This window comes from Pollachius pollachius (genome assembly GCF_949987615.1).
Source record: "Pollachius pollachius genome assembly, chromosome: 11".
NCBI lineage: Eukaryota > Metazoa > Chordata > Actinopteri > Gadiformes > Gadidae > Pollachius > Pollachius pollachius.
Genome location: NC_136944.1, coordinates 15,280,398 through 15,300,484, shown reverse-complemented (window position 1 = coordinate 15,300,484; position 20,087 = coordinate 15,280,398). Strand labels below are relative to the sequence as shown.

At 41.8% G+C, this 20,087-nt stretch overlaps 2 protein-coding genes across 2 annotated transcripts; both read right to left on the bottom strand.

Annotated features, from left to right (window-relative positions):
• Nucleotides 1-33: 33 nt before the first annotated feature.
• Nucleotides 34-15,264, bottom strand: tmem184a (transmembrane protein 184a). Its single transcript, XM_079745800.1, has 9 exons — nucleotides 14,887-15,264; nucleotides 14,470-14,694; nucleotides 10,038-10,203; nucleotides 9,127-9,217; nucleotides 7,735-7,810; nucleotides 6,199-6,290; nucleotides 4,965-5,134; nucleotides 4,285-4,482; nucleotides 34-1,788 (listed from the first exon to the last, which is right to left on the bottom strand). The coding sequence occupies exons 2-9, from the start codon at nucleotides 14,692-14,694 to the stop codon at nucleotides 1,553-1,555; spliced, it is 1,254 nt and encodes a 417-aa protein (XP_079601926.1). The 5' UTR covers nucleotides 14,887-15,264; the 3' UTR covers nucleotides 34-1,552.
• A 430-nt stretch (nucleotides 15,265-15,694) lies between these two features.
• psmg3 (proteasome (prosome, macropain) assembly chaperone 3) lies at nucleotides 15,695-17,912 on the bottom strand. Its single transcript, XM_079746645.1, has 3 exons — nucleotides 17,895-17,912; nucleotides 17,161-17,381; nucleotides 15,695-16,111 (listed from the first exon to the last, which is right to left on the bottom strand). The coding sequence occupies exons 2-3, from the start codon at nucleotides 17,371-17,373 to the stop codon at nucleotides 15,959-15,961; spliced, it is 366 nt and encodes a 121-aa protein (XP_079602771.1). The 5' UTR covers nucleotides 17,374-17,381; nucleotides 17,895-17,912; the 3' UTR covers nucleotides 15,695-15,958.
• Between the last annotated feature and the right edge of the window lie 2,175 nt (nucleotides 17,913-20,087).

Sequence of the window (20,087 nt, the reverse complement as noted above, 5' to 3'; positions counted from 1 at the left end):
ACAGTGACACTATTAACAACAGCGAGCAGCAACTGAAGTCCTTTCCTATATATTTTATATTTATTTAATTGATTTTGTTACATTCACAAATTGTCCATATTCCAATGAGGTACCAACATGTATAAAGTAAATCTGTATTTCTTCCTGTACTCAAGATTACCAAAGTTTAGCCATGTCCCTTTTGTACTTTTAAATAAAGATTCCCCTTTCTTCCTAAAACACAGAGGGAGTCCTTTGAGCACACTCATGCCAGCAACAATATTAAATTATTTATTTTACATCTGTCAGAGGAAAAAAAAAAAGAACAATCTCTTTATCATGTAAATTACACTTTGTACCCATCTTCAAAAGTTAATTCTGCTTTCCCAGGAAGAAAGTTATGGCACGAGTGGAATTTTGATTACTTCACACTGATACAAGAGTTATGAATAGTCTGCATTACTTCAGTACAAAGACAGATTGAAATCAAACAAGGTATTCACAAACATGTCATTTTTTCCACACTTTCCACATATACTGAGTAGTTGCTTTGAAAACGCCTCAAAATACAATATTTACATCAACATTTTGCTTACAACAATTTTATATGTTCAAACTAGTTTGTACCAAAACAATTTGTATATCCAATTAAAAATATCAGTTCAAGGTAAAAATCACACAGATCACTCAGAACTATTCCTTTACATATAATACAAAAAATAATAAGTGGATGGAGTAGAAAGATGTTGCCGTGAGATGTCAGGAGACTTGATTCTCTTTACATTGGTTAAACCCCTCTCAAGCAGAGCAGAACAAACTACAGGCTTCTTCTGCACAGGGCTGAGGAAAACTAATGAGGACCCCGCTGGAATGTTTCAGTTGGTGGGAGAACAGCCGCTTCCATCCATTTTGCCCACGCTTGTAGCCAGCTACTAAAAGGATTCCACCCCACCAAATCTGTGTGGTTTGAAGTGCCCCCTTTTGACAGAATCATCTCGCCTGTCAGACGAAGCCCCACAGAAGGAACCAAACACTTCAAAACAAGGAGATGAGAGGTGAGAGAGCGAGAGAGAGAGCGAGAGATCAGGGCCAGGAGGACTCAGACCTTGCCATGACCACATTCCCGGTCCATCCTTTATGCTGGCTGCATATGGCCATAAACCTCATGAAAACAACAAGAGTCAGGCAGAACAGTCTTCCTTTGGCCACTCATGTTATTGATACATTGTTGTAATACGACGTATCGTATATATCCCTGACTTGGTCCCTCCGTGGTTAAAATGAGGGGATTCTCCCCTCCCGTCTAATAATCATTGTTGAGCTGGACCCGTCATCCCCGCTCATCTCTCCGCGCGAATCGCATTGTAGTGAGACGACACACAATGGCACCCCTAGCTGCTTCAGAATATTAAAAAGGTACAGCAGTCGTGCAAGCTCTTCCTCGCTACGGCAGTTGAACAAAATCGAGCAGGAGCGGAGGGCGAAGGGGGGAGAAGCAGGGGGAGGAGAACGGTTGGGGGGGGGGGGGGGGGGGGCCTTGGGTAGGGCTGACGGGACGAATGCGACGCGCAATTTAGAAGTCGTCGTCTGAGGTGATGAGCATGATCTTGTCGGATTTGCGCGGGGCTTTGGCGTTGTTCCCTGGGCCCTGCTTGGCGGTCTGGCTGGGCTGGACGACCTCCTGTGTGGACTGCTGGGCGTACTGCTGGTAGGCGGGCGAGAAGTTGTGGATGGCGTCCTGGACCATGTCCCCCGGGTTCATGGTCTCCTTCAGGCCGCTGGAGATGCTCTGCATGGGGGCGTTGTTTGCTGTGGGGGAGGGGAGACATGGGGGAGAGACGAGAAGCTCATCAGCGGCTTGGGGGGCGGTGGGTTTGATGGATCGACAGTGAAACACAAACGTTAGACTGGACACATTTCTTTTCCGAGAGGAATATGTGGAGATACGAGAGATCTAGGCGGCGACAGGGTAGAAAAAAAAACCAAGAGGAACAGGAAGAAGCCTTGTTTGAAAAAAAACAGGAACCTAATAAGATGACAACATCCATCATCAGACGAAACTTCCCCCGATGCCTACAGCTCCAGACACGCCCCCGACAGACGCTTTGACGAGAACTCAAAATCTGATCTGACAAGTAACGCATAGAACGGGAATGTTGCCGGGAAAACACAGCTGAACCATGAATGACCCTTGTGTTTAAGGCTGACATATTAAAATACACATCAGTGACATTTAGCCCTCAGACATAATACAGGATATAAGATAAGCGCATATCCTCTGTATTCCTTCTGTGCTGAGAATGAAAAGTAAGTCAACGGAGAGAGAGGCAGCCCTTGCTGGAAATTCACTGCCCCACATTATACTGTACACTGATGGGGAAGACGGTTTACTGTTGGAACCAAGGGGAAAGGGGTTGGAGTTATAATCAACAGCATTAGATACTCATAGTAACCTTGTCCCTGGGACTACAGGTTGAAAATAGCAATCTGCTAGAACCTGGCACAGTGCATATTCTCTTATTGTAGAAGATTAATGTCTTAGTGTGCACTGTTCCTGTTTTGAAAAAATATATATAATACAATAGAGCATCACCTGCTAATTATTACATATTGTTTATGTTACACTATCAATGTAATACTTGAACAAAGCCCCATCTGTGCAGCAGAGCACAGCAGAAGCACAGTGAAATAAGAACCAAGCACAAAGAGTCGACTCCGCTGTTTTAAAAGCCAACACGTTAAACGCCACTTGCAGCGAGCTGGACATCAAGCCTTTTTAGCCTCTGCGGATAAAAAACCTGCAGCCCGCCCATTTGAGAGGGGTCACTGGCGGTGATTTCTAGCATGGCTTATTGAGGTGGAAAGGGGAGGTAGAGATGCATATGTTCCCAGACACCGAGGCATGCATCCCCCCCCCCTTGGCTTGCAAATGTGCCAAGAAGCCCGAAGAGATAATAATAAGGAGCCCCTGTTTGATTGATGGCGTCTACGTGGAAAAATATTTTATCTTAATCAGAGGTAATTGCTTTTGTTTTGCCGCACGGCTTTTTGAGGCAAAACATACGATGGATAATGCTTAATAATAGCTCCTCAGAAAGATGTTATTTTTGGCGTCATGGCTGGACAGATGGGTCAGAAGGGTGGGAAAAATAAAATGAGTAAAATCGCTGAATGTGGAATGGGATTCATGGATAGAAAATCTCTCTCTATATATCAGAACAAGTTAATAGGAAATACTTCACCCTCTATCAGCCCTTCGTCTGGTCTTTGATCCCTATTTGTGAGAGCCTGGTGAGGTTCCTCATATTAGGTTGGTAAAAGAATGCCAAGCTGATGATGGATAAGGCAACGCTTGTAACCTGGTCACCATGGAACACCGTTATGCCCTGGTCCCCATTTGTATATGCCTTGTTGTTATCATAATAAATACTGTTTCAATAGGAATCGCTTAGGGTCCCTAAGTGTTCCCATGGAGAGGCTAAAGCGTCCTGGCCTGAACAGCCCTGTCAAGTTTTTAAGAGACATGCACAGAGACAGAGACAGGGACAGGGGCAGGGACAGGGACAATGTGGCATGTGGCTCAGGAGGTAGAGCGGGTTGGCTGGTAACCGGAAGATTGCTAGTTCGAACCCCGGCTACTCCTAGATGAGGGTCGAGATGTCCCTGAGCAAGACACCTCACCCAAACTGCTCACGGTGTGTGAATGTGTACATGAATGGGTGAATGTTGGGCAAAATAGCGCTTTGAGTGGCCACTGGTTAGAAAAGCATTATATAAATGCAGTGCATTTACCATTACAGAGACACATACACAGAGGAGGAGATAGAGGTAGAGATATACACACTCAAAAACACTATAAAAGAAAGGTAACCATGGATACAATGGACGCCTTGCATCATATAAAAATTCACAAATAGCATCTAACGCCTAAAAGGGAGGAACATACAGGGTTGAATAAGACAGACAGCCTTCAGAGTCTATGCCCATTGTGACTCTGTCTATGTGTGGCTATGCTAACCCTGTCGACGTGTTTTCACAGCAGAAACAGATAGCGTCGGTCTCACTATTTACCAGCTGAACCTTCTGCAGATGCTTGGGGCGACTTCCACTGGATTCCGATAGCATGAAGGAGTTAGGGGGTTAGGCTTCTTGCTCAAGAACACAGACAGGGACAAGTCGTGCCCGTTGGGGATCGAACCGTGCACCTTTCGGATTGGCAGTCAAACACCCTCTAGCCACAACACATACCCCCCTAACCATCTTCCTCCCGGTTGTTTTGCGTCGGTGTACCACCGTCGCCGTTACCTGGTATTTCGTTCTTCTTCTCCTGATAGACGTCGCAGGTGAAGGCGTATCGAAGGGCGATGGCGGCGAAGAACATCTCGATGCAGATGATAAAGTTCTGCCAGCCCGCCGCCACCGTGCCGGCGCCAACCTCATGGCCGTCGATCAGCCGCGCGTTGGGGATCACGCCGCACCGCTCCAGGATGGCCAGCACCATGCCTGGTGAGAGGAGGGCGTCTCATGTTACCGGGAGCGATTGTTTAGATTGTCGAGAAGAGGCTTTTATCCCAATCGATGTGGATATTTGTTAGGGTTATTTGTCGAGCATGCGGGGGTTTTAGGCATGAGATGCCTGCATGTGGACTGTCTGCAGGCAACAGGGTTGGAACCCAGAACCTTTTAGCTGGGAATCAAATATCATTATCGCCGTGAGACTATTATGCCGCCTCCAAACTGCATAGCAATTTAAATGTTCCGAGATAATGGAAAGGATAGCATAGTCACTGTACGGGGGATTGACTCTCGGCCAAAAAGGTATTGGGTTTAATTTCCAAATGTCCACAGAATGAGATTTGTAACTCCTAGCCTCCTCCTTTAATGAATCCGACTTCACTGAAGTCACTTAGGATGAAAGAGTCTTTTAAAAATGAGTAACCCGAGTGAAAGCTGAGTGAATTACAGCCAATACACAATGAACTGACCTTGCCAGAAGGAAAGGAAGATGACCGATTTGATGGTGAGGAACTTCAGCACCGGTTCGTAGGGCCGGAGCAGGTCACTCGTGGCGAAGAAGAAGAGGAAGAGGGCGTAGAGGGACAGGCTGACGGAGAAGTTGTAGATGATGCTGATGTACAGGTATCCTCCGCTGACGCTGCACAAGTCAGAGACAGCCGTGGTGTCAGATTACAGATAAGAACGCTTTTACAACTTCTCAATTATACATACGGTGTACGGTGTGAATCTAAGCACGGTGTTGAAAGGCAGACATGTTGAAAGGAGCCATTCAAATGAATGACATTTGTCCAGACGAGATGCACAGATAAGGAGCAACTGATTCTTGGGGAATCCACTGTTCTCTTGAACCGAAACAATAAGAACTAAGGACGCTATTATGCTGCTGCGGCTGCTGCTAGGGGGGCTTTGTCGCGTTTTAATATGGTCCCAATATATTAAAGGATTAGGAATTACTGAGAAGGAATAACAGGGTGCACTTTTAAATGAGGCTTTCACGAGCATCACGATTACACCTATCAAAACGCATTAGCCTGATACCTTCAATAAAGAAGGAAATTGGACGGAAAAAAATAAAGACCAAAATGCGATGCTGATCCCGCACAGCTTATCTGTTATGTGGGGGATACCCTCAAATCGAAGTTGACATTGTGCAATTTAAATTCATAGGCTTTGTGCGAGTTCCTATCTAAAATAATAATAATACAGAGCGAAAACATCTGTGACAACCCAATCATACTCGGCGCGCTACTCGATTAAACCGATTTCTATCAACCATTTGGATGGGGGAGGGCAACCTGTGAATATAAAACTGATAAATAAGTTTGTTTTCTTCCTTGGTTCATTAGGAGACATTGTACTTCTAACGCTAAAACCATTACTGCCGAGAATGACTTTTTGTTAAAACCACTACAGGGTTGCGTGGACGAAAATCTCCATCGGCATAACTTCCCTCATTCATTCCTTGGTAGATCAATAACATCTTTCTAATAAAAAGCCTTCTGGACTCAAAGGGGTTCCTTGTAAAACTTATGCTGTTGGCGCTTCTTATGTTCATGTAAAACCGGGTGTAATGCTCAATACTCTGATAATGTATTCAGTCAACACAAAAGTGCGGAGTGTCCACCTAAATGTCAGTCACGCATTTTGGGGACAAGCTGAGGATTTTAACATTCCACTGTAAGGCGCGGCACCACCACTCACCTGAAATCACCATCATGATACCTGCCCTCCGCCTGCAGGATGATGGTGATGACCGACATGATGGGCTTGACCACGCAGAACTGAAGGGTAGCCTGGGGAAGAACCATGAAGAACCATGAAGACGAAGGCCGAAGATCACAGTAACCATCGTGACTGTTAAATGGATTTCACTACAGCTAATGACCTCCAAGAATATGATTTTGTAAACAGCATGCCTTGCATTATAAATCACACACACACACACACACACACACACACACACACACACACACACACACACACACACACACACACACACACACACACACACACAATTATAAAAATATCTTTCTAAATGGTAATAATCTTTCAAGCTGTTAGAACTCATGGTTTGCAGTGCAAGTAAAAAAACTATGCAACGGGCAAAAGAAAAGACGAATTTGAGCAGCAAAGGGACCTCATGGGTGTGTGATGTATTGAAGTCTGAATAAACCAATGTGATTGTGGCTGCTGTTAAAAAGAGGCATGGCTGTGGCAGTGAACATAATTGGACCAAACAGACTCCCGAGGCGATTCACCTCCAGAAAGGTAACTTTGGAAAAGCCAGGGCTAATAAGATTAACTATTTCCTAAAAATATATATGAATCAAAATAATGACACATAATTGTTCTGAAAGGACACCATCTAAAGCCTTCCAGCATCCTTTTCAGGACCAATTCATCACATGGTTTATTCTTTGTTAAACCAAGGTCATTGTCTGAGAGAATGTAACAACAGGAAATCTGTTAAACAATCCGTACTGATTCTCATACTGAGAAATGTATGACTGGATATGAAGCATATTCAATAACCATTTCCTTGAATCTTCATTACATTATAATGAAAAGTTGACTAACAACAAAGCATAAAACTGCTATCAAGTCAGAAAATGTAGTGATAGCAGGGGGCATTAACTGCATAACAATGAGGAATCAATGAGTGCAGGGCTTCACTTAGACACTACAGAGTGGACTGCACTCCACGCTTGGCCTTGAGTGCTGGAACTGTAGCATAAATTCAATACTAAAAAATAAAAAAAGACAAACGAAATCCATATAATTCTGGTCATTAACATGGTGATGATTGCCATCTATCTGAAGGAACAAACAGAATGCTATTCCTTTGAAAAAAAGGCCTCATGCCAATCTCCTGTCAAAGATCCTCTTGTCAGCAACAAAAAAAAGCTTATTTTCACTGACTATTTTCTGTTTGGAAGACATGCCGTTCAGTTCAGATTCCCATCAGTTAGACTGCAGCCTCATAAGACACTGTGAGCACACTGTGAGCACAGCTCAAAGCTGAGCTGCTGTTATACTAAACTACCTTCAAGTACATTTCAATTGCTTTTTAGTTTTGCATGCAGCTACAAGGGGCTATCATCTTGACAAGAAGACAACCAATTTTATATTCTTAAAAATGCCTTTTTGGATTTTCTTCGTGATGTCTATTGTGGCGATGCATGCGATTCCATGACAGAAGGGAAGGAGCCACTCACTGGCTTTGTCATTGGAGCTCACCTGTTTACAGAATCGTAGAAAGCCAATTGAATAGCTCATTCCAACCAAACAGCAGGTTCCATAAAGGCAACTTGACCTGCGGAGAGGACAGAATTAGTACAAATTCCCTTCCCAGAAAAATAATACCTTTTTTTATTCTATCACATAATTAAAAAGGTTACTATAATTAGAGTGTAATACTTCACACACAAATTATTGTTCAGATGAGGAAAAACTCAAAACAAATATGTTATGAAGTACTCTTAGTACAACCGTGTGCGTACCATAATCAGTCAAATTTCAAAATGAAATGCCTCTAGATGGGCGTGCATTGCTGTAATTATTGAGAATTGTATAATGCAAATATATACTCAAAAATGTTCTGGATAGCATGACAAATCCCCAGAAAGCAAGGTAACGTCCCTGCACATTAATTTTATTATTATAAAAAGTTGATCTTAATTGGGAATCCCTACAGCTTTCACAGGGATCCCCAGACAGAAATGTTGAACTGCTCGTTGCTCTGGATGCCATATGAAAGGTGATTATTTGGTCATCCATCATAGAAAACAGAATTACATTGCATTGTTGACCATGCCCAATATTCCTTCCCTCAGTATGTTATGAAATGTTGTACATCTTTTGTGTATAGAAAATCCTCTAGTCATCACTAAAAACTGTTTAGATGTGTTGTGTATTAACATCTTTAACCTGATTGTGGTTTGCTAATCATCATCGTATTAAGTCAGGTGTTGCGAAAACAGAGAAGAGAATTGGAAAAACACCAAATAACAAAGATTTGCTTGCCTCGTCTACTAAATATGGTTTAGCTGGTATAAGGCCTGTCTTGTTTTAAGCCAATGTCTCTCCCTTTTAAGAACCTGGCAAAGACTTGTAGTTGTTCAACTGAGCCAGGTGATGTTCTAAAAAGATAGCTCCCCCAAACCATAATATACCTCCCAAGTGCATTGCATTTATTGATTAAAAAAAAAACTTTGTGTACTGAGATTAACTATCTTTATATACGATTGACATCATCACATTTCTAAATAGTAGAATTATGAATTATGAATAATAATTAACGTTTTTGTCATTCTAGCGTGCAAGAGTGTTTCCCAATGATGTGCTTATGCTTGATGCTGCGGGTAAATGTGAGCAATCACCGCCAAGCAAAACACCAAGCCCTGCCTGTTTACCCACAGCTACGAGAACAGATATTCGGCATGTGTGGTCCAGTGACCCAGATGAGAGTCTATTAACCGACAGGGAGCTTGTTTCGAAATGAGCTAGCTAGCGCCCGCTGTGAAGTGATGATCCTTCAGAGCTCCAGCAGAGTACTCACAAGGGGCTCACTGAGTGTAGTACTGCTACCAGAGTACTCACTGTAAGTAGTACTACTACGAGAGTACTCACTGTATGGGTTTTCCTCTGATCTCTGACATGATAGCACTCTCTCCCCCGAGGTACTCGAACGCCAGGCTCAGAAAATTGTATATGACGAATGCTGTGAGAGGGAAATTTATAAAGATATGTTATATAGTCATGCAATTGTTTCTAAACATATTACGATGTGCAGGCCTGGCTTGTTACAAACATGAAAAACACGATATTCAAGAAAGAAAAAAGGACAAACTTATAATTATAGCAATGTTACAAAACTCATATTCAGGCTTGTTTTAATTCGCAAAAGTTTCCAGGGTTTCTTTGTCCAGGAAATCTTTTAATCCTTTGTTGCTATTTAAGGAGGGCTTAAACAAAGCCAATGCAGACTGCACCCACTCTGCAGACAGTTCTCCATAGGGCCTTACCTGCAAGGGCTAATGGCATTCCTACACCATGCAGTACAATCAAACCAAGCATAAACCCAATGAAATGTTCTACAACTTAATCTGTAATCGAATCACTGCAATTCTCTAACCTATCATGCATATTATAAATACAAAGCAAAAAAAATATATATGAGAAGCCGTAGACCATGGATTTACATTAAAGAATGGCTGGAAGACAAATCGGTTTTTCATCTTGTGAAATCAATACAAAAACCCACAAAAAAACAAAAACAGGAAGCTGCTAGGTAGCCATGCAATAGACCCGTTTTGCCAATACTATGTAAAAGCTTCTGAATCACACACACGCCTATCTGATGTTACAGCTCCTGAGAACAAAACCCTTTGAACAATGGTTTCGCAATTATATCATTTACAAACTAGTCTGGTAAGTTTTTTCCCCACCCTGTCCCAACTCCCTAGACAAAAGGGAAGATGCATTGGGAAAGGAGAGAAGAAAGGGACAGGCGTAGGGCCCCCACCCATCAGGTGACGTACCTTCATAGCAGTCACGAATGGAGTCAAAGTAGACGTAGTACTGGTCATTGCTGATGAAGAGCAGGCTGAGCCAGGAGTCGAAGGCGTACACAGGCACGATGAACAGTATGCGGATGATGTAGCGCTGTTCGTTTGGCACCGTGTAGGACCGCAGGTGTGTGTATATCTGCGTGTGAAGAAGAGCATGGAGAAAGATAAAGGAACCAAGAACATGAACTGAATGAAAACTCAATGCTCTTCTCTAGCCTAAGGTGAACGATATTGGACATTGGTCATTGATAATGACAAATTTAGAGTTTTGGGTTTCAAATAAATTCAACTAGGTGATGAAAACAGTTCCCCTGAAAGACCGGTAATATTTTCTTTCCTTTTTTTTCATGGCTGTGTAGGGTATCAGAAATGATCTGTACATTGAAGATCCGCAACAAGTATAGTACGACAAATTGATGATCAATACCAAATCGAATTTAAGATCAACTTAATTCAATGGCTATAGCTACATCAGATAAACCTTTTGTTAATAATATACAAATCAGAAAAAAAATATAAAAAAAAACTTTTTAAAGAGATTTAAATCGATGGATTCATGTCCAAAATGCACCGGATAACTGCAGAGATAGATACAGAGCAGCTGGCTTTGAACAGTGACTGCCAAGGGAAATGTATGTGTTAATTTGATAGGGCAAAGTGAAAGCATGCATAGCGCGAAACGAGAAAGACCCATGGGAGGAACTCTGAAAAGCAACTGTAGCTTCACAATTTCATGAGATAGTGTGTGTGTGTGTGTGTGTGTGTGTGTGTGTGTGTGTGTGTGTGTGTGTGTGTGTGTGTGTGTGTGTGTGTGTGTGTGTGTGTGTGTGTGTGTGTGTGTGTGTGTGTGTGTGTGTGTGATTTTGAAGGACATCTTGCTGCAATATAAATTGTGATGTGACAATACGTGCAACAGCCCCTGCCTTTAGACCTTGCCAGATAAGAAAAAACACCAAGAACACATTTTGATGATATCAGCTGGGCCTAGCTCAGACTATACAATATCTTGATAAATAATAATAATAAATACGCACAAAGCACACAACTCTCTCTCTGGGAAACAAAAGAAAAAAACGCACCACAGTTGTAATGTCAATGCTCAGGCCATCCATCCCCCCCCACACACACACATGCACACGCACACACACACGAGACCCGAGGCACTCGTCTCCACGACAGCGAGCCACCCAGATATATCACTCAGAATGTGACCTTTTTAAGTCGAAAGGACTTTGTTATTAGTTGAAACTTAAACTGCTGTGAGGCGGAAGTTAGGAGGCATGTCGTTTATTGACGCCCACCACAGTGTTACATTTCTGTATTTGGCGTTATGCGTTGGTATACCACAATGACACTTTTTGTGTGTGTGTGTGTGTGTGTGTGTGTGTGTGTGTGTGTGTGTGTGTGTGTACACACTATGATCTAATGCATTGCAAAGCATACAGTATATGTATTCAGGTCTTCTGTTGACCTATTCAAAATCAGTTAAGTCTTAATCAGGGGCATGTCACTACTCAAACCATATCCATGTATTTCCACCGTACATTTCGTAACTTTGCTAATTACTCTTTGCATTAGAAAAGCTTTTTCTAGGCGGGGTGCTGATGAGGTGGTGAGTGTGAGGAAAGCTGGTAGCCGGAGGCCCGCCTAAGAAAAGGGTCAGGCAACACACACACACACACACACACACACACACACACACACACACACACACACACAAAGCCCCAACTCTCTGAAGAACAGTCATGCAAACACGGTGAGCTCATGCAAATAACTCAAGGCAAGACAAGTCCCTAAGGACAAAATCAGACCAGACCCCTCGGTAATGTTAACCTGAAGTCTGGTGAACACCGCTGTGTACCATCATTAGGGCTTTGGCTGGGCAGTGGCTGATTTCCGAACATGGCTGAATCTTCACGTTGCTCAAAGTGTTTGAATTGTTTTGAGTGCTACACCCTCCCTGGGCGCAGCCAGTTTTATTTTTTATTTGGCAGACTGTGATTCTGCTGGAATGTCATTAACTGAAACAGCTCAAAACAGCACTTAGAAACAACAAGGACATGATACAAATCAAACTCCGGTCCATTAATGGAATCCGTCATAACTAGTACCTATCCTAGTTTTTATTTGGTTGGACATGAATTGACCATGAATGGTGCTTAGTACAAACTGAGTGACAGAGGCTGTGAATGACATCTCTTGACCAACTACAGGCATTGAATAGCAGCTAACAAGCAGTGAACGCAAGGAGTAGCCTAGCTACACTTCGGGTAATACAAATCAAGAGGTTCAAAAACAACTTTAAGTTCAATAACCCACACCTTTCTGCATGGAGAACCGGCAGGTTCTCATATAAATTAGTGTTCATTTTATAACCGCACATCCAATTCAGCAGAAGTAAGAAATGAGCCAGTAGCTTAGCAACATTATGCCTTTACAACAGTTGACAATATCCAGAAAGCTGAATAGATAAGAACTGTGGATAGATAAAAGTGCTCACTTAACTGTAACAAGGTTTTATGCAATACTTCCCAAGCCGGACTTTACGCACACTCTATGGTGTATGGATTACAAATTAGTTTCAGCTGACGACCACAAAAAGTACTAGTTCATTATCTTTAGTAACCACAGCAGGGCACAGGAAACTATTGTAAAATAATTATTTGTTATTGAACCTCCGGAGCACTGCAGGCTTTATTAAATGACAACATCATTAAATGACCACAGAATCATTAAATGACCATTAGATAGGATGCTGACCATCCAAGAGGGTTAGGGTTTGATGTATTTCATGCCGCTAAAGACCACACACACACACACACACACACACACACACACACACACACACACACACACACACACACACACACACACACACACACACACACACACACACACACACACACACACACAAATGGCTAGGAAAAGCTTGGGCTGTTTTCCATAATGCCAACCTGGGTGGAATTTAGCAGCATTCTGGGGGATGGCTTAAGGCCAAAGTATGGAACAGCCCATTTTTTGCATAATAGCAGCAGTCCATCAGAGCCACGTGGCAGTTTAATTAGAGAGATGGAACGATTAAGAAGTTATAGAAAAAAAAAAAGTATCTGAATTCATTGATAGAATCACAGCTCCCGGGTAATCTTGCATAAACAAACAACAATACAACATCAGGGAAAGACGTGATATTCAATCATGCGTCCATATTGTTTCAGGTGGCAGGGAGCATGCAAGGTCAGCGTCAGCAACATTTAGTATTCACAACGTGTGGCACAATAATCCACAGCCAATCTTGTTTCTAACAAAGTCAAAACGGCACACCAGCAGCATTCAAAAGCTAGCACTGCAGGCTTTAGTTCGTCTCCCCCCCCCCCCCCATCTCTTTGCCGCACTTCACTGGGCTTTACCTCCAACTCATCCTAGTAAACATACAACTTCTGCCTGCCCCCCAGCTACACGCAAACACGTGTTTTTGTGACGTTAACATCACTCAGGGCTTGAAACAGCGTCCCAATGGGAGGTCAATTGCGACTGAATCCCTGCAGTTGTTTGGAGTACCGGCCATGGTTGGGTTCAGATGGCTGGAATCGTCCTGAATATTTTATCGGTTTCAAAAATGTGGTTGTCACGTTGGTTTTTGTTAACACTGCATTGACGAGCAGTGCAAAGAAAGTCCAAACACACAAATACAATGTTTAAGAGGGTGCACCACATAACAGTAATAACACATATCCTTCTAACCCATTTCCCTGAATTATAAGCTTGTGAACTATGAAGCAGTTTATTTGTTGTTAGAGAGAGAGTTTGTTTTATGATGGTGGTATCTCGCCAAGCTGAAGATAAAGTATTACATTGCAAGCCGTCTAGGCCGTGATCCTTCCTTGAAGCTTTGAAAGTAATCTCTGTTGATTTGTCTACTAATAAAGCCCCCCTGTTGTATTATCTGCAGTTCAACGTTTGCAGTTTATACGTAGCAGATAGGCCAAAACAATATATGAAGATAGTGCACCCACTGAGTGCAATCACATAAGCCTACATGTGCACACCACATCCTGTTCCAAATTGCATTGCATATTTCATAAATGAATGATGTTCAAAATATCCATTTTGAACTGACCAAATAATAAAATGCCTTTTTTATACCAACATCAGTGTTGCTGAGGCGTTCACGTGAGCCGATAAACTTGACGTTGATAAAAGAAGCCATTTAGGTCACACACTCGTCTTTGCATATTTTGATTGCGGTATCCAGGTGCGCCAACGCGTTACGTTTATGTTTGCCGTGATTAAGTCAAGCCTCTTCACAATTTAAATAATAGCATTGTAAAAGAAAACAAATTAAAGCGTTCATTCGGCTTATAGAAAAGCAACAACGACAACAACACAACACAAAAACACTCACCTGGTGACAGGTCATAAGCAACGCAGACCACACGAATATGCCCGAGAGGGCCTGAGCGGTCATGGTGTTTAGGAAGATTTGATGACCCACCAGGATGGTCCCATTCCCGTCCCGAAGAATAGTCATGTTGGATTCGTCGGACATATCTGGCAGGATGGGCGCTGGCAGGTGAACAAAGGACTCGTTTTGGGTAACGGTGTATTGATCCAATGCCGAGGCGTTCATCTGTAGTTGGGGAGGGGGGGGTGATGATCAAAAACATAATACATTGTTAACACGAATTCATCTCCTGCTGTACTGCAGTTTCACTGACCTAGCTGACGCCTATTCGAGGGACTTACATGAGCCTACATCCAAGTTACAGTAGCCGCCTATAGATCGCTTAACGTTAGTCTCTTCAATAATTCACCAGCTTACCTTGGCCCCGGTGTCGTTGAGGATGTCCCCTAGCTCGAAAAATACACTTGTTGTCCTGATTTGAAATATCAAAACTAGTTTTCCACCTATCTTAAGCGTCGAATATAAAGAAACGTGCCCATTCGTACTTTTCCTGGATCTGGCATAGCGTTATACACCTGAGTTCAACGGCTTCAACTACTTCCTCGTTGATACGGATGGTAAAACTAGGTCGAAGTCCGAGGCCCCATAAGTCGATATAACACAATCTTTAAAAGTCAGAAATTTACAAATAGTTCCGTATACTATGCCCCCAGTTCAACATAATGACTGATTTCTCTTTAAAAACACGGACCTGACGACTTCTCTTGGGTAAGCAGGATAAACAGGTCCGGCAGGGCACAGGTGAACCGGTGACGTGAGTACGCGCGTCGTCATGGTCACGTTTCACCGTGTCCCAAAGTAGCCCTGATCTAGTATTGATCCGCCTGCTACATGCAGTACAATTGTGTTCCTCTAGTGAAGTAGTGTGAATAATTAAGATGTATGAATGTATTTATGTAATTGGCTTATTTCTTGTCTGACTCTCAATAGGAAGGGTAGCCGTTATCATACTCATTCAAACTGATCATTGATGACATTTGGTAATGTGTCAACCCAGTTCAGACATTCAATTTAATTTGTGTTGCCCTTAATCACAGGTACTGTCTCAAAAGGACTTAACAGGCCATATATGTATGACCCTGACCCTAGCCCCACATAGCGCAAGAAAGAACTCTCTTAAATATTAAAGAAGAACTCCTGAGAAGGAACTCAGGGTGGGGTTGCATTGCAATGCAGACGTGCATTCATAGTCGGTGATGTTTCATTTAAGGACAGGAATATAAATCAAATGGTGCTCATATACATATTCAGTCAGCCTAAGCCATTTTTTACATTGATCTTGAATTGACAACAATTTATTCTTAAAAGGAACACATACACACAGTGTTTAAAGAAGTGACAAAATGAAAATGACAAACATTAGACAGTTGTGTCTTTTTAAACTTTTTTACAGTCTTCGACATCCTTTGGCAGCCTGACTCATGATCTGCTACCAGACTTGACAGCTTTTGATGAGGTCTCTCAGGAGTTTCACTGCCTCTATAGAGGAGTCCTTAAGGGCCAGTCCCAGGAGCACAGGCCTGTTGCCAGCCTCTTGTGACACACAGGTTGCCAGGTTTTTGGCACACACATGTGTTAAAGGCTGGAAAAAAGAAAGAGGAAGCATTAACGTGACATACAAGACTATTAAAATAACTTGGCATAAATTGCACACTGCACTCAATGTAGTTTGGTGACAAGGCGGTGGTTTTCCGGACTGGCCTAGTTTCCCCATCAATGCATCCCTTCCTTTCACCCTGCACACAGAACCATTAGCAGAAAAGTGTTCAGCTGAATATATCTTGCCAAACAGTATGGCGTGATTGACAGTTCCACATGGATACCATCGGTTCATTTTGTTTTAGAATCCCATTCTAAAAAAAGAAAGAAGTCCGATATAAAGACTTGATAATTGCCATGGTTATGTTGGCAACTAGAACTAGCAGTCCTCTAAGTGGGTAACGTTTTTTTTGGTACAGTCCCTGTGGCGTTTTCCCTCCAAAGTCTATTTTAGAATATCTTACTTTCAGATGGCAATGTGGACAACCACAGGAAGAAGTTCCTGAACACAGACATTGCTATCTTTAAGAATTTATCAGACTTTAATTGGAAAAAAGACTTGGACATGGGTGTTTACTTTATTTTGAATTTTAAGAAAACATGTTGGACTTGTGTTACATAAAAAATGGTTCAGAGTACTGTATAAGGTTAAACAGCAGTCAATTCCAGCTTGAAAACCAGCCACATAGGATAAACATTGTGGGATTACAAAGTCGATGGCAATATATACATTAATCTGATGTGTTAAAAACCTTCCAATTTATTTTGTCCCTATAATGCCACAATCAATTAAATAATTAACTTGTTTGAAAAATACGCACAAACAACTCTCCCTGTCTGAGCTGAATTCTACTGAGCAGGGAGCATGTGACAAGAGTCATCATGATAACGGGCTAAACAAATAAATACATAAACAGTGTCTGCTGTGTCTATGCGTGTGTACACATCCTTTCCTGGCTGGGAGGGTTCACTCTGAGAAACTGTAGCTGGTAGTGTGGTTGGATGTAAAGAGTCATCCTAAAGTCAGGGTGTGTTTTTCAATAGCTTTAAAACCTTTAATAAACTCACACAGTATTTATATATTTACTGTACCTCATCTTTTCCCATCAGTACTTTGGTGGTGAACATTGGCATGCTGACATCACTTGATTTGGATTCTGGTGTGACGGACACCAACGTTCCAATCTTCCCATATTGTGTGAGAACTATGAATATATAATTGCTGAATTCGGTACAGATGACCTGCGTCCTGACTCCATTGATTTCCTTCTCCGTTTGTCTTGTTTTGATCATGGTGGTAGACATGGTCAATCCTGTAGGACGCAGATTAAGGACAAATAAGAGTTAACAACAACAACAGTTAATTGATTGTAAACAACTCCATGAGCAACACGCAGGCATGCATCCCATACAGAGATAATGAAATCCACCACAGCACACACACACTGTGTAAGTTAGATACCTTTGGTATTCTGCTACATCTGTTAAAATGTTGTGCTCTTTACACGCAGTAAAACACAAACAACCTAATTTATTATAGCCTATGTCCTGAGCCCCATAGCGAAATCTACTGATTTAACGCTAAATCCGCATTGTCTGCTAGGTTAGCAGATTAATTTTCGCCAACAGTAACTCATCAGTCGCCTTTATAGCAAACGCGTAAGGTGTTCAGGCTCAAATGTCCATTCAAAAAAGCGATTGGGACCTCATCTAATGTCACTAAGTACACGTGTTCGTTCAGATGCAAAACACACCATGAGCACAAGCCCGGAAGAAGACAATAATAAGCTGCATTAGCAAACATTAGCTCCAGGGACAAAGCGTACTTGCGTAGCTGCGGACAACAAAGATTTCCTTCTTACCACAAAGCAGGAACAGTAAATTATGTCTTTCAGAAACAATGTCAGCGATACACTTTCGCACAGTTTCGCTTTTGCTTTGTCATGCTCTTCAACCACCTACGAAGCAACCAAAACTCCCTCGCTTGTTTGCACATGCGCAGAAGGAGCAATATACAGTATGAACTAGTGACGTCATGGTAGGTGAGGCATCGCTTAATGTTATAATTTTAATGAACTTCGAGCACATTCATTCATAGAATAAGGTGCCATTACACGTATTTTCATTCACAAACAGATGCATACAATGTTTTGAAGGAGTTGTTGTATATTCCAGTACAGCCAGAAGGTTATATATAGGAAACATATAAAAGCACAACAAGCATGCAAATATTAGCGTATGTACTCAGTTAACAATCAAATTACCAAAATATATTAGGGGTGAAGTTATTTAACACATGTATCCACCTATCAATACTCAATCTGAGAAAAACGCAGTGCAGAAAAGTTGTATATTTACTGTAATAAGGGACGATTACATTTAATATGAACTCAACCATATTGAGTTGGATTAGTATGTTGAAACATTGTTCAATTGTCTTCCACGATAATACCATCAGTTTATAAGAAGATGTAACGTTTTGCACCACCGTTTTTCTGTATTAATCTTTCTATACAGATGTCACTGGCTGGCCACTCACAGCCAAGAAGTGATGGGCTACTCAGGCATATGCATCGGTAGGGGGAGGGGATAAAAGTGCTGACACTGCAAATTATTTCCTCGGGATGCTTGTGTGGCACTGAAGTTATGTCCATGCCAGATGCAACATAAAGCCTCATTCACTATCCAAACGCTACACACGCACACACACACACACACACACACACACATACATGTACACACACAGATATCCCACATAGCAACACACACACACACACCCACACACACACACACACACATACACAAACACACAAGCAAAGACACACAAAAACACATACACACACATCACACAAGCAAAGACACACAAAAACACATCACACAGGTATCACACACAAACACACACAGATATCACACACACACACGCACACACACACACACACACACACACACACAGATATCACACGCACAGACACACACAATTCAGATCGTCAAATAGACTGGGCTCAGCGAAATTATTATTCACTCTGAATAAACGGCCCTGTTCATAGAATTGGTGGTTCTACTGTTCTCAGTTGTGCTTGATCAATCACTCCAGGCCACTGAGTGTGTGTCCTTGACACACTTGCATGGTCACCTGATGTATTAGTTGTGTGTGTCTCCTTGCACAGCAGACAGCACTATTATGGAATCTCATTTGGGTGTTAAAAGTACAAACAAAGCATTCTCGGGTTACATAAAAGGATGGGCCCCCTCGTTTGTTTGAAATACGTGCCGCCTCAGACTCAACATTGTGGTCATATCAAATATTCAACAGTATCACTTGGCTGTATCTTGCATCGGTCTGTTATTCCCACAAGGGTAATTCACCGAGGGGGAATGGATTCGGGCCTCACACAAGTGACACGAGAAACAATAGGGAGGCAATGAGGACACAGAACGCTTCTCGGAACACACAGCGGCTATGTCGCAATGGTGTTCTGTGCATCACAGTAAAGAATATCCTGAAGAATAAAAGCGTTGGGACCTACACTTATTACCGCTCGTTGTTGTCCCAGCCCAGAGTTTTTAAATAAGGATGCGAGATGGTTATTTTTTTTGGTATATATTATTTACAACATTTAATATGTCCAGATTATGTAACATTTTATTCAGACGTCTGCGGCTTGCCGGGATACTTTAATTTTTTATATATATATATATATATATATATATATATATATATATATATATATATATTTTATAGTTATATGGTTCAATAAATCAAAAGTATAAGCATTTTAAAGTAGAATTATAACATTAAACATTGTTTAAAAAGTATGACAAGTAATGCAAGTTGTAAGTCATGGTGTTATGCTCCCTTTGTGATGAAAAAGATAGCAAGTACAAAGATTTACTATAACTAAAACTATAACTTATAGCTTTATTTCTTTACTACATGATAAATGTCTAGCTAGTTTTATTTATTCAATTTCATGACACCAAATGGTATTACAGATTGAAGGCAATCTATGTATGCACTA